The following is a 12,450-nucleotide window of genomic DNA, read 5'->3' as shown; positions in this document are numbered from 1 at the left end:
ACACAGTGACGATAGTGGCAGTTTTAATATTCAAATTAACGACAATCAAAATTTAGAAAAAGATACAAAAACAAACGTAATCATAGAAACAGCATTTACAGGTTTTTAGTCACTTTATCACCTTCGCCAAGGAGGCCTTGTTTTCATCTGCGTGTTTGTTTGTTTGTTTTCTTTTTTGTTTGTCAGCAGGATTACACAAAAAAACACCCAACCGATTCCCATGACATGAAGTCTTCGGTGTGGAACATTACTCAAAGAAGAAGCTGCGAGATAAAAGTTTGAACATGTTTTTGTTTTCCTTTCTCAAAGAATAATTGAAAGACCTGGATAAAAACAAATCTGGCATATTTAGGGGACTGATATAAATGTTTTTCTGCGAATCCAAATAGAAAAAATTAAAATCATGAGGGGTCTGTTGGGACTTGGCGGAGGAATAAAGGAGTCTCATATTAGTCACATTAAGATCATGGCTACGATTGGTATTTGTTACACATATAACTCCAATGAAATCAAAGTTAAGTTGATACAAAATAAGATTTACTTTCACAAACAATCTTGAGTTGTTCCAGGTCTGTCAGAGTTTGAAATGTGTGGCTTGTTGAACCGAGTTATTTCAACAATGAGGTTCTGGTCTTGAAACGTGCTCCAGTCTCTGGTGTAGACGTCAAACATCGTAGTCAGGAGCAAACGCTTGTTCCTGTTGGAAAGATCACAGTGATTAACAAAAACAGAAAACTACAGACAATCATGAACAAGGCCTCACAGATGTCCTGCGCAAAACACTGGAGAAACTAAAGCCACAGACTCAGGAAATCATTCTGCCGACTGTCATCAGACTTTTCCACTCATCCACCTCGGCTCCGGCCTGTTATCACTGAACTGGACTGAAATCATCAAGTGCAAAGGTTTTTAAATATACTGTGTTTATATTCTGCACCTTATTTAACTGTGTCAGGGATGTTTAACTCTGTGTGTTGTATTGTGTACTTTCCTTACTGTGCGGCTGCGATTTAGAAATGAAAGTCCCAAAAAACAATCATAAATAAAATGATGATATAATACATTTGTAATTTAATAAACAGTAATTAAAACTCTTTGCTTATCGTGGCTCTGCACTCACCGTGAACATGGGATTTCTGAAAGATACAGAACTGTCTTCTCCGGTGGATTCAAACTGCGAAGAAAAGAATAAATGAAATATCTAATTTAAGACCTTGAATTGAATATTTTTAATATTCAGGGTATGTAATAACGTTTTTGTAACGTGTCCATGGTTACCTGTACACTTGAAGCTGCAGGTTGTGCAGATGTGACGTTGATGTCCTCGTTCTCTGAGCCGTATGCTGGGTTCTCAAACATCTCCTGAAGGGAACACAAAGAAAAACGATTCACAGGAGTTTAAACTAATATCAGACTAAACGAGGAACATCACAGAAAAAAACTTTCAGGGATTTTGTCTGATACGATTTTATATCCTCTGCAATTTCTTCACTGTGGTTTGATATCGTAGAATCACTTGAGTTGTGAGATGTGAAAGACGTTACTTTAGATATTTTTTATTGACAGGTTTGAGTTAAGCATGAAAGAGGGAGAGAGAGAGTGGGGAAGACACGCAGCAAAGGGCTGGGTCGGAATCAAACCTGTGGCCACTGTACGGGGAAATCGAGCCTCCGCACATGGGCCCCTGAAAACATTGAGTGTGTGTGAAACAACGCACCTTGCCGTCCACAGCAGGTTCCCTTTCAGTCCTCGTGGGCTCATTCACAACATGAACTTCTTCCATAAACAACGGATTTTCAATGTTCTCCTGAGGAAGGAAACACACGACTCAACAAACCTGAATTTGTCCAGATAATAAACTACTTCTTTAGTGATGTGATAAAAGAGAAGCAGCAAGATGAGTAACTTCTATTTATTGACCTTGTCTGTCCCGCCCGGAGCGGAGGAGACCTTCGCTGCTCTGCTGGAGGCGACTTCCTGTCCAGCTACATACGCCGGGTTCTCAAAATTATTCCTTTCCGTGTCCAACATGGACATAGAAGGAACCTGTCGTCAGAGAACAACAAGTAAATACTTCAATAAGTCGTTAAAAAAATCAGAGTGTATCGCTGTCAGTCGATGAAAGGGTTTGACCTGAATGGCTGTGGAATCCATCATGGTGTCACTGTCCTCCGTTGGCGCCGCATTTCGAGTTGCACCTTTCCTGGAAATCATCAACACACAAGCAGTAAGTCATTGAGCTGTATTGTAACATATCATATATGTTTACACTGAACTAGAGCGATTAAGTTCAGGTACATTAGCTTTTAGTCTCACTTTGTTCTTGTGAAAAACTGTGGACGAGTCACTTAGGATATAAAGAATGATCAGATATTTAGTTCCTGGCTGGAATAAACATCTATTGTCTCTTTTCTCATCTAGCTCCATCTCACCTGAAATTTGCCAGAGTGGGAATAGATGGCATACTGGGCATGGAGGGCATGGAGGGCATGGAGGGCATACTGGGCATACTGGGCATGGAGGGCAAGTTGCTTCGCAGGCTGTCAAGCAGGTTGGATTTCTTCCTGGCAGCGTAGACCAGAGCAACGAGCACAAGCACAATCACGACCGTCACTCCGAGGGCGATTCCAACTGAGACAGAGGAACAGGGCAGGCTCAGTAAAAACAAGATCAAGTTTACCAGTTACTAAATGACTTTATGTGATATCTGATTTATTTGTGGCTAAAAAAAATCAAACCTACGTGTGGATGTGACCACGTTGTATATGTTTGTCTGACAGTATTCTCCACTCCAGTCTGGAGGACATCTGTCAATTAGAAAACACACTTACAGTAACTGTGAAGTCTTCATTTTAAATCAGATCGTAAAAAACAAAACGCTCTTACTTGCACAGAGCCTTGTTGTCATCAAAGTAGCAGGTGCCTCCGTTTCGACACTGACATGGCGGCGGCATGGTGGGTGGGGGGTCAAATCCTGAAAGTTTTGATAATAACCAATAATATTTAATATTTCTACTGTGGCAGAAAAGTATAAGGCATGATTAAAGGGGATCTATTGTCCCCTTCTGCCATCTTTCTACAGTAGCCCAGATTGGACAAACCAACCCCTGTGAGGGACTTTTCCATTGCTGGAAATGGAGGGGTGATGATTCAGATGGCTGCAATACACCACCTCACCACTAGAAATCCCCTGAATCCTCCACACTGAACCTCTGACAAATTTAAAAAATGAAAGACTTGTTTATATGTTTGTTTGTTTGTTTACCAGCATCACATTCGGTGTTGCTGCCCGTGATGAGGCTGGTTCCCTCAGGGCAGGCACACGTGTAGCCTCCCGGTCGCAGCAAACACAAGTGGCTGCAGGTTCCCTTACACGGATTCTTCACTGCAGAGCAAAGAAAACACAGATGGACAAATTAATAATCTGGATAAAAAGACCAAATGCAAAGAGGATTTAATCAGTGTGACATATGAACGAAAAGCACCATATGCACATTATTCTAATTCAGTGCAGTTTGTGTAAATACTGCGCTGTGGGTGAGTGTGCGGCTTACTGTCTATGGAGTTGTATCTCTGCTGCTGGTACACAGAGACCTGGGTCAGCCAGGGTCCGGCAGTGAGCAGCTTGGTCTTCGCACCGCGGCCAAACTTGTCCTGTCGGAAGACCTCGCCTTTCTCCTGCGTGCTCCAGTAGACATGGTCCTCGAACACACTCACACTGAACGGGTTCCTCACATCTACACAGGGGTCGTCAGAAAAAAGCTCGGTGAACAGGATCCCCCATGGAAAAAGAAGCCTAGTTACCATTTCAAATATATTTCTCCTCTTAGCAGAATCACATTCATCATCTCATGTCAGGCTTCTTTGATGTCCTTCCTAACCCTCACCTATGTAGACAGACGTTCTACGTTCCTCTCCGGACGGCAGAACCGACTCGATGCGGCTTTCCTTAGAGTCGGACCAGTAGATTCTGTCGCCGTTTGCGTAGTCGATTGACAAGCCGGTGGGCCAACCCAGGCCGTCCGCCACGAGGACCTTCCGCTCCTGGCCGTCCAGCCAAGAACACTCAATCTTGGCTGCTTCCCCGCGGTCTGCCCAGTACAACATCCTGCAGAAACACAGCAGCGATTACAGTCGGGTCTTAGATCGTCTAAAATTAGCTGCTAAATGCTGTAACATCTGATGTCATGTAGAATTTACACGGGAGGCGAAAGGGATATCCAAGAGATTAAATTAGATGTATTATGTCAATCTGCACATATTGAGTATACACATTTAATCAATGAATTACAGCAATCTGTAAAACTGTTCCTTAAAGCCAGGAGTGGAAGCTCGCTGGTCTTACCCCAGTCGTGGGTTGATGGCCACAGCCGATGGGTGACCTAGCTCAGTTTTCACAAGGTGCTTCCTGTAGCGTCCATCCAACATGGCCACCTCTAACCTCTTCAACCTGGAGTCTGCCCAGTACAGGTTTCTAGAACGAGAAAAAATACACACGTCTATCTTAAGAAGCTTCATTTTAACAGATGTATAAACACGATGTGCACTGTACTGCAAAACGAACCTGCCCACCCAGTCCACGGCGATGCCATCTGGTCTGGTGATGTATTTGATGCCGAGGTCGACAGCAGCAGCCATGTTGTTACCGCCGTCATCCACAGAAGGGAGGTAGGCTCTCCTGATGGCTCCGGCCTCAGAGTCCTTACTGGCCACCGTGAAGTAAACCACACCTGAGGAAGCACCACAACGTCACCAAACAAGATTCATGATTCATTACAGGTGTGCTTCAAAGACAGGGGCATGTGTGTGTTTGTGTGTGTGTCTCACTGAGTCCAGTGTTGTTGTGGTCCCAGTCGTAGTCCAGAGCCATGATGCGCTCTTCTTCTCGGAGGTAGTCATGGTAGGCCTCCGTCTGGAGGTTGAACCTCCGGATACGAATGTTCTCCGGTAGAAGCAGCAGGGGAGTCGCTCCTGAATGGAACACAGATATATATATAGTACATAAAAAGCACAACCCACTGGTTTGTGAGTTGCTGTTTGAAAAGTTTGAGTTTGATATTTTCTCTGTAGTGACTTGAAACCAGAGATTTAAAACATATACTCCTTTGAAAAATATTTACTGTCCTCAGATCAAATGAGAACTACAGCCATTATCTCATAGTCTAGATATACAGCCGTCTACTTAGACTCAATTAGCCTTTTTCTCACCTTCAGCCTCGCACATGTTGCCGTCGCCCACTCTCCTGTATCCAGACGCACACTCACAGTCGTAGCCACCTTTAGTGTTCTTACAGACCTGAGGGCACGTGCCAAACACCTCACACTCATCGATGTCTGCAAGAGGAAACTTCTGGTTATGTTTGTTCTCCTCTGCAGATCTGACTGAGGTGGTTCCACAGTTTTGCCCAATGGATCTTTAACTGGAATAACTGGTGTTTAGAGAAGTTTTGACAATGCGGTGCAGTCGTGTGTGTGTGTGTGTGTGTGTGTGTGTGTGTGTGTGTGTGTGCGTGTACCCAGGCAGGTGTAGGTGCTGTCCGGGTCCACTCTGTATCCAGGTCGGCAGGAGCAGATGAAGCCGGTGCCGTTCAGGTTGGTGCACTCGTGCTGGCACAGTTTCTCCTCACAGTTCCGATCGAGGCCAAAATCTGAAGCCAGACGACACATTTAAAAACCACTTCTGTCTGGAGCCAGATTCAAGACGTGTTTACTGCGTTTACATGGACAGAATAATTCACCCGCTGAGCATCATCTAATAATCTGTTTCAAGTGATTTGTTTCAGTGTGTCTTCATAATACAAACAAATATGATTCTGTCTTCATACAAAGTGGCATTAAAAGCAAAATGCTATCGGAAATACAGGATCTTGTAAATCTGAGCTTTGGATAAAAGGTTCTCACAATCACATCCATTCAAATGAATCAAAATACAAAGTGCATAATAATTATGATAATTAAAAGATCCTGACTCATGATTATGAGATGCTGAGTCATAATCAGGCCACAATCCAGACACAGAGAAACTGAGAACAACACATTTTTCTTTTGAGTGCAACACGTTTCCATACAATAAACAAATGGGGAAATCTTTTTCTTGCCATTAAACAAACACTTTACTGTTTATGGTGAAGGCAACGTGCTGTTGTGATCTTGAAATTAGATCCATTAATATTTTGATATGGTCAAATGCAGTAATCGATCTTTTTGAATGAGAGGGAATATCTGTATCTGATTTATGGTCTTTCAACAATATTTAGGGTTGGAGGTTAAATACACAATATTGAATGTTGAATTTGTTTTTGTTGTTGCTCTACTTACTGCAGCCCAGCTCATCTGTGCGGTCCCCACAGTTGTCGTTGTGGTCACATACGTACTGCAGAGCCACACAGTTTCCATTGGTGCATTTAAACTCTTCCAGTGTGCAGGGGGCGCGCGTGGGCTCACGGCCTGAGAGGGACACAATTAGAGAAAGTCATCAAATGCAGGAAGGGTTGAGTGGGTGTAATGTGGAAACACTAATCTAAGATTGAGTTTAGAGCTTTGCCTATAGTTTCACTCTTCGACCTCCATCTGTCAAATAAACGATAAAAGAGAAAGTGTGAATGACAACGACCTGAAGGCGTCTCCACTCTGTCTTTACTGGCTCCTGCTTAGAAAACAAATGGATTAGAATGTCCCCCTCTGCTCTGAATTTACCTGTATAATCTCCTCTCAAAATAATTTGCTGATTGATGTTTAAGCTGATTGTGTAACAATTCCATACAACAGACTATTTGCTCATCCCTGGTATGCGTCAGGATTTGTGCCCTGTGCTGACACTGATGCCATTTGGGAATTTCCCGTGTCACTGTCCCTCAGTGAGGCTTTAGCGTTGTTCTGACTAATCCCCCGCTGAGCCCACGTGTCTCAATTTAATACAAATCTGATTATGTTCAGTTTAAAAAGGAAGAAAACATAAACACAAACCTGATCTAATCTAAATAGTGGCACATTGTACAACTCACTACATATATTGTAGATTGCTAGTGTCTTTGTTTCTGCTTCTTTCCTTTATTTGTATTTTGTCTTCAACTTTTTTTTTCCTGTACACAAGACCTGCTTTATGTTTTGAATTGTTTGCTTTGTTAAGCCGTGCATTAGCATCCGCTCACCTCTTTAAGTTTACTGAGAGCTGCTGAAAGAAATTCCTTATGTTCTCATATGTTTGTCTAGTAAAGTTGATTCTGATTCATATTTGTTAAGCTGTTTAATTTGGAAACAACTAATGTGCTTTTTGACATGACGACCTTTGAACGCCTCAGTGATAAAATCTTTGAAACAGCACAACAGTGTAGTTCTGCTCCATATTAAGAAAAGTTATTTGATTAATGAAGATTTACTGGCACAGGAGCAACATCACTAGTAGAACAGTCCTGACTACAGGTTGTGATGAGGGAGTGAGTGAGGGAGTCGTACAGATTTCTTCATTCTCGTCGCTGCCGTCTCCACAGTCGTCCTTCTGGTTGCACAGCCGGCCAGAGTAGATACAATAGCCGTTGGCACAGCGGAACCTGGACGGCATCTCACAGGTGATGTTCACTGGTCAGACAAACACAATTCTGAGTTGAGACTAATCTCTGAGGGGATAGAATATAACATGCTGTTATTTTCTCACAACAACCTAGTTGAGTTAATTATAAAGATGATTTATCGGGGGAAGCAGTTACAAAGCTGAAGAAAGAAAAAACAATCTGTTTGAATTCTATAAAACCTCTTAATATTTTCTCTATCCTCATGTTTAATTTAATTAGTTCGAATTATGGTCGGAACTGTATCGTGGTTGAATGGATCAATGACGTTGAAATACAAAAATAATACAAATACAAACTTTCCACAGGACTTTGACGTATAAAGTTAAACAAACTGAATCTCACAGCACAAACTCAGCTGTTCGTCGGAGCGGTCCCCGCAGTCGTCGAGGCCGTCACACACCCAGCCCTGGCTCACACACAGACTGTTGGCACACTGGAACTGGCTCAGGGGACACCAACGGCCCCCTGGGTAACGAGTAGCTGTCGGGGGAGGGGGGGGTGGGGGATGTGGTTAATAACTTCAGTCAACTTTTCTTCAGTGACTTTTTCAACAATCTGTGAATTTGTTTTCAGGTTGACATCTCGATAAGATGATCAGGTAATACTGTTTGCTTTCTAGGTGCTTGTGCTCTTCTTCAGCATAAATAAGATATCCAGAGTTTCCCCCTTAAACAATTCAAGACTCTGGACATGTGAAGATGCACAGAAGCTCATTAGAAGAGCACTGTAATGCTGCGGCCATTAGTTTCCATGTTGTTTACTCACGACAGCTGGTCTCGTCCGACAGGTCCTGACAGTCAGCCCGGCCATCGCACTGCAGCACAGCGGGGACACAGTGACCCGAGTCACACTGGAATAAACCTGGACGACAGGTCTGCAGCTCTGGAAGAGAGCCAGGACGTTAACATAGGTGTGTGTGTGTGTGTGTGTGTTGTGTATGACACAAGCTGTTTACTTGTGTGCTGCATCACGCTCACCACAGTCCCGTTCGTCCGAGTTGTCCCCACAGTCATTGTCATGGTCACACACCCAGTTCCCAGGGATGCACTGTGCGTCGTCACATCGGAACTCGCTCTCAGAGCAGGGCCTTGGCTCTGTGGACAGTCACAGAGACACGTGTGTCTTCAGAGTCACACTCAAACTCACAAAGACATGACCAACAGTGGGGTAACTGGCCAGTATACAGTGCTAAGTTTTTTTTAAACTCAAATTAACAAAGAAAACCTGATGAAATTAGTTTTGTGACTCAGGTGGACATCTGTGTTTGTTAGGATCGAGGTGCCAAGATGAAAATGTCCCACTCACGGCAGTTCCTCTCGTCCGAGCCGTCACCACAGTCATTGCTGCCGTCGCACTGCCAGCGGACGGGAACACAGCGGTGGTTGTCACACCGGAAATCTCCCAGAGGATCACAGGTCACCTCCTCTGTTAGAGAGACAAGGTCAGAAAAATGACGTCATTTTGTTTCAGGAGCTTCAGTATCAGTGTTTTCTGTGAGGGAGAGGATTTGTGCATCATATTTCTCCTTTAGTGGAGTCTTTGTCCCAACATAAACAACCTGCCCCCACTGACCGCAGCCCTGCTCATCGCTGTTGTCGATGCAGTCGTTGGTGCCGTCGCAGCGGGCCCACTGAGGAATGCAGCGGTAGTTTGTCTTGCAGGAGAACTCAGTGTCTGGGTCACACTTGTAGTCGGGGCCCCCTGAGTGGAGGAACAGAGGCAGAGACGTGAGGACAGAGGTGAGACCGGTGAGCCAGACACAGAAGATGATGACAAAATGCTACTGAAACATAGGAGCTGGGGATTTATGAGGGAGAGCAAGAGAAGACAATGAGCCGAAGGAAGACGGATGAGGGTGGATATGATAAATAGCTTGCTTCACTACAGTTTAGAAAAGACTAAAAGCAAGTTTCCCAGAGTTTACACAGATGATCTATCATAGAAAAACAGATGAATCTAAACTGTCTGAATTTGGCTCTGTTCACTGGCATCATCAGTTTAGGCGCCGTTTCTTATTTTTGTCGAAAACATCACTCCTCTCTCCAAGCCTACGTGGAATCATCAGGTTATATTGGCATTAATGGCAGACCCCTAGCGTCCCACTTACTGCAGGTTTCGTACGGTTCATCAGATGCGTCTCCGCAGTCGTCCTGGGCGTCGCACACGTAGCTGGACGGCAGGCAGCGCCCGTTGGCACACTGGAACTCTCCCGGTCCACAGGTTTTCTGGGCACAAGTCTCTGCGTCCTCGTCGCTGCCGTCCGAACAGTCATCCACTCCATCACATTGCCAGGACACAGGGATGCACTTCTTGTTTTTACACTGGAACTGGTTTTCCTGGCACCGGTGGTCACCTACAGAGAAAGACTGAAGCTTCACCAGTGTTGATGGCTTCTGCTCACGAGGCCAAAGCATTAATACTTAGAATTTATGAGGTCTGCGTGAACCATCATCTTACTGCAGAGAGCAGCGTCCTCGTCTGAGCTGTCGGGGCAGTCCGAGTGGCCGTCGCAGATGAACCCGGGGTAGGTGCAGTTACCGTCTTGACACTGAAATTGGCCAATAGGGCAGAGGCGGGGGGTGCAGGTCTGAGGTTCATCTGAACCATCACCGCAATCAGACTGGCCGTCGCACTTCCACCATATGGGCACACACCTAAAAACAACAAAAGCAGGTAAGTTAATACAAAATAAATCGGAGCAAATGTTTTTCTTCATCTATATCATGGTTCACCTCTCATTGTCTCCACAGCGGAACTGGGTGCTGCTGCAGTCAGCGACGCACTGGATCTTGAATCCCACCATGAGGCTGGTGAAGTGATCGGGACACTCACAGGAAGCTTGTTGCCCACCGGGTGCGATCAGACACAGATGACTGCACGTCAGGTGATGGGAGGAGCAGGGGTTTTCACCTTGGAAGTGAAATAAGTAAAAATGAAGTGACCACCAATAAAATCTTTAGGAATAAAAACATGCACAGTTGTAATTGTCATACTTCGAGGCTGCCTGTAGGGGTGGTAGACATGAATGTCGTAGGGTTGATGTGTGTTGTTCCCCATGACTGTGCGCTGCTCGCCGGTGTACTTGTGCGCCTTCTCCACAGTGTGTGTGTTCCGGTCAGTCCAGTAGACCCAGTCCTCAAACAGGGAAACGGCAAAGACATGAGGAAGAGTACCGCCAAAGGCCCGGTGTCGGTTCTGGCCGTCCATATCTGCAAAGCTGAAGGTGGACACAGTAAGCGGTTGGTGCACGGTGGAGAAATTCAAGCTCCAGATATTCAGATCTATATATGGACTCACTCCAGGAAATTAAGGTGTGAATCAGCAAAGAAGATCTTGTTGGTGGTGTAGTCGATGGTCAGCGCGTTGGGCCACTCCAGCTTAGTAGTGATGATGGCGCTGCTGTTGCTTCCGTCCATGCCAACTCTGCCGATATAAGCTTCATCCCCCCAATCGGTCCAGTACAGCCATCTGAGAAACAAAGGCCATGATATTTACAGTGCTTCCCTGGATCAGCATGGACAATGTGGGATGACATAGTATGACGACAAGTTAACGCGATATCAACTGTTGTGTGCGTTTGTGTCTGTGTGTGTATGTGTGTGTTCGTACCCATGTTTAGGGTTAACGGCTACAGCCCGAGGTCGGCTGATCGTGTAAGTGGAATTTCCATCCGTGAACTGCCCTTCAAGCAGCCTCTTTCGGTAACGCCCATCCAGCTCCATGACATGAAGTGAGCTGTAATAACCATCCACCCAGTACAACTTCCTGCAGGAGACAGAGAATGTTTCCATCAACATCCCTGTAGCGTTGTTTCAGTCATTGTAAACAACAAGAACAATCTTTAACATTTAAGTTTCTCCCACTTCACACACCTGCCCACCCAGTCCAGCGCGAGGCCTTCGGCTCCTCTAACGTCGTCTTCCGTCACTGTCTCCCTGTCGGTCCCGTCAAAGCGCATCCTCTCAATCTTTCCTGTCCCTGCATCCAGCCAATAAAGCCTCTTCTCATAGTGATCGAAATCTAACGCCACCGCATTCGACAGCCCCTGCAGGACTATGCTCAGTTGTGACCCATCCGTGGTCATATTGCGGATGTAGTAGCGATTACTGTACAACAGGTAGGGGGCAACGCCGCTGTTCTGGCGACAGGTGCGACCATCTGCCTCTCGGATGTACCCTGGGGCACATTTGCAGTGGTACGAGCCAAAAGAGTTCTCACAGATCTGGCTGCAGACGGCAGGTGTACTAAGACACTCGTTGAGGTCCTCGCAAGCTTTGCCGTCTGGCATGAGTTGGTAGCCGGGGTTGCAGGAGCAGAAGTAACCGGTGACGGTGTCGGTGCAGACCTGGGCACACTGGTGGACTGAAGGGTTTCTGCACTCGTTGACTCCTGATTAGAACAAGGAAGTGCAGAAAACCACAGGAGGCAAATTGATATAGATACACAACAAATGATGTATGAGTGTACAATAATCTTTCAGATTAAAACTAACCTATACAAGTCAAACGTTAATAATAACTCTCTATCTCTCTCACCACAGCCTTTTTCGTCGCTGTTGTCCTGGCAGTCCTTCTCTCCGTTGCACACCTTGTGGTTGTCGATACACTCGCCCGAGTTGCACAGGTAGTTTTGGGGAGCACAGGTGGGCTGTGGCGTGATGCACAAGCTGTCCTCTTCATCGGAGCCGTCGGTACAGTCGCTCTCGCCATCGCAGGTGAAGGAGGCGGAGATGCACGCTCCATTGCCACAGGTGAACTGACTGGTCTTGCATGTGTCGTAAGTACAGCCCAACTCATCGCTACCGTCCCCGCAGTCGTTCACACGGTCACAGCTGGAGAGGAGGAGAAAAAATCCACTCAGTGACAAGAGAATAAGTTCC

General features: G+C 45.5%; 1 protein-coding gene across 1 annotated transcript in view; it reads right to left on the bottom strand.

Moving 5' to 3' along the window:
- Positions 1 to 35: 35 nt before the first annotated feature.
- Positions 36 to 12,450, bottom strand: part of lrp2b (low density lipoprotein receptor-related protein 2b) — a 31,391-nt gene continuing 18,976 nt past the window's right edge. The window contains exons 50-81 of the mRNA XM_062414304.1: positions 12,107 to 12,402; positions 11,444 to 11,960; positions 11,181 to 11,336; positions 10,869 to 11,039; positions 10,565 to 10,788; positions 10,304 to 10,481; positions 10,029 to 10,225; positions 9,679 to 9,924; positions 9,144 to 9,272; positions 8,877 to 8,996; positions 8,549 to 8,665; positions 8,337 to 8,453; positions 7,914 to 8,051; positions 7,456 to 7,578; positions 6,319 to 6,447; positions 5,517 to 5,648; positions 5,209 to 5,334; positions 4,828 to 4,971; positions 4,565 to 4,730; positions 4,346 to 4,474; positions 3,888 to 4,108; positions 3,555 to 3,737; positions 3,266 to 3,385; positions 2,887 to 2,974; positions 2,743 to 2,807; positions 2,433 to 2,631; positions 2,134 to 2,203; positions 1,921 to 2,046; positions 1,718 to 1,807; positions 1,279 to 1,362; positions 1,121 to 1,174; positions 36 to 697 (exon numbers count right to left, since the gene is read on the bottom strand). Coding sequence (XP_062270288.1) covers positions 665 to 697; positions 1,121 to 1,174; positions 1,279 to 1,362; positions 1,718 to 1,807; positions 1,921 to 2,046; positions 2,134 to 2,203; positions 2,433 to 2,631; positions 2,743 to 2,807; positions 2,887 to 2,974; positions 3,266 to 3,385; positions 3,555 to 3,737; positions 3,888 to 4,108; positions 4,346 to 4,474; positions 4,565 to 4,730; positions 4,828 to 4,971; positions 5,209 to 5,334; positions 5,517 to 5,648; positions 6,319 to 6,447; positions 7,456 to 7,578; positions 7,914 to 8,051; positions 8,337 to 8,453; positions 8,549 to 8,665; positions 8,877 to 8,996; positions 9,144 to 9,272; positions 9,679 to 9,924; positions 10,029 to 10,225; positions 10,304 to 10,481; positions 10,565 to 10,788; positions 10,869 to 11,039; positions 11,181 to 11,336; positions 11,444 to 11,960; positions 12,107 to 12,402 — 4,888 coding nt within the window. The 3' untranslated portion in view covers positions 36 to 664. The remainder of the gene's footprint in view (positions 698 to 1,120; positions 1,175 to 1,278; positions 1,363 to 1,717; positions 1,808 to 1,920; positions 2,047 to 2,133; positions 2,204 to 2,432; positions 2,632 to 2,742; positions 2,808 to 2,886; positions 2,975 to 3,265; positions 3,386 to 3,554; positions 3,738 to 3,887; positions 4,109 to 4,345; positions 4,475 to 4,564; positions 4,731 to 4,827; positions 4,972 to 5,208; positions 5,335 to 5,516; positions 5,649 to 6,318; positions 6,448 to 7,455; positions 7,579 to 7,913; positions 8,052 to 8,336; positions 8,454 to 8,548; positions 8,666 to 8,876; positions 8,997 to 9,143; positions 9,273 to 9,678; positions 9,925 to 10,028; positions 10,226 to 10,303; positions 10,482 to 10,564; positions 10,789 to 10,868; positions 11,040 to 11,180; positions 11,337 to 11,443; positions 11,961 to 12,106; positions 12,403 to 12,450) is intronic.

The sequence above is a fragment of the Platichthys flesus genome, chromosome 20 (genome assembly GCF_949316205.1).
Source record: "Platichthys flesus chromosome 20, fPlaFle2.1, whole genome shotgun sequence".
Taxonomy (NCBI): domain Eukaryota; kingdom Metazoa; phylum Chordata; class Actinopteri; order Pleuronectiformes; family Pleuronectidae; genus Platichthys; species Platichthys flesus.
The sequence above is the reverse complement of the archived record's forward strand: the minus strand, read 5'-3'. Positions and strand labels throughout refer to the sequence as shown.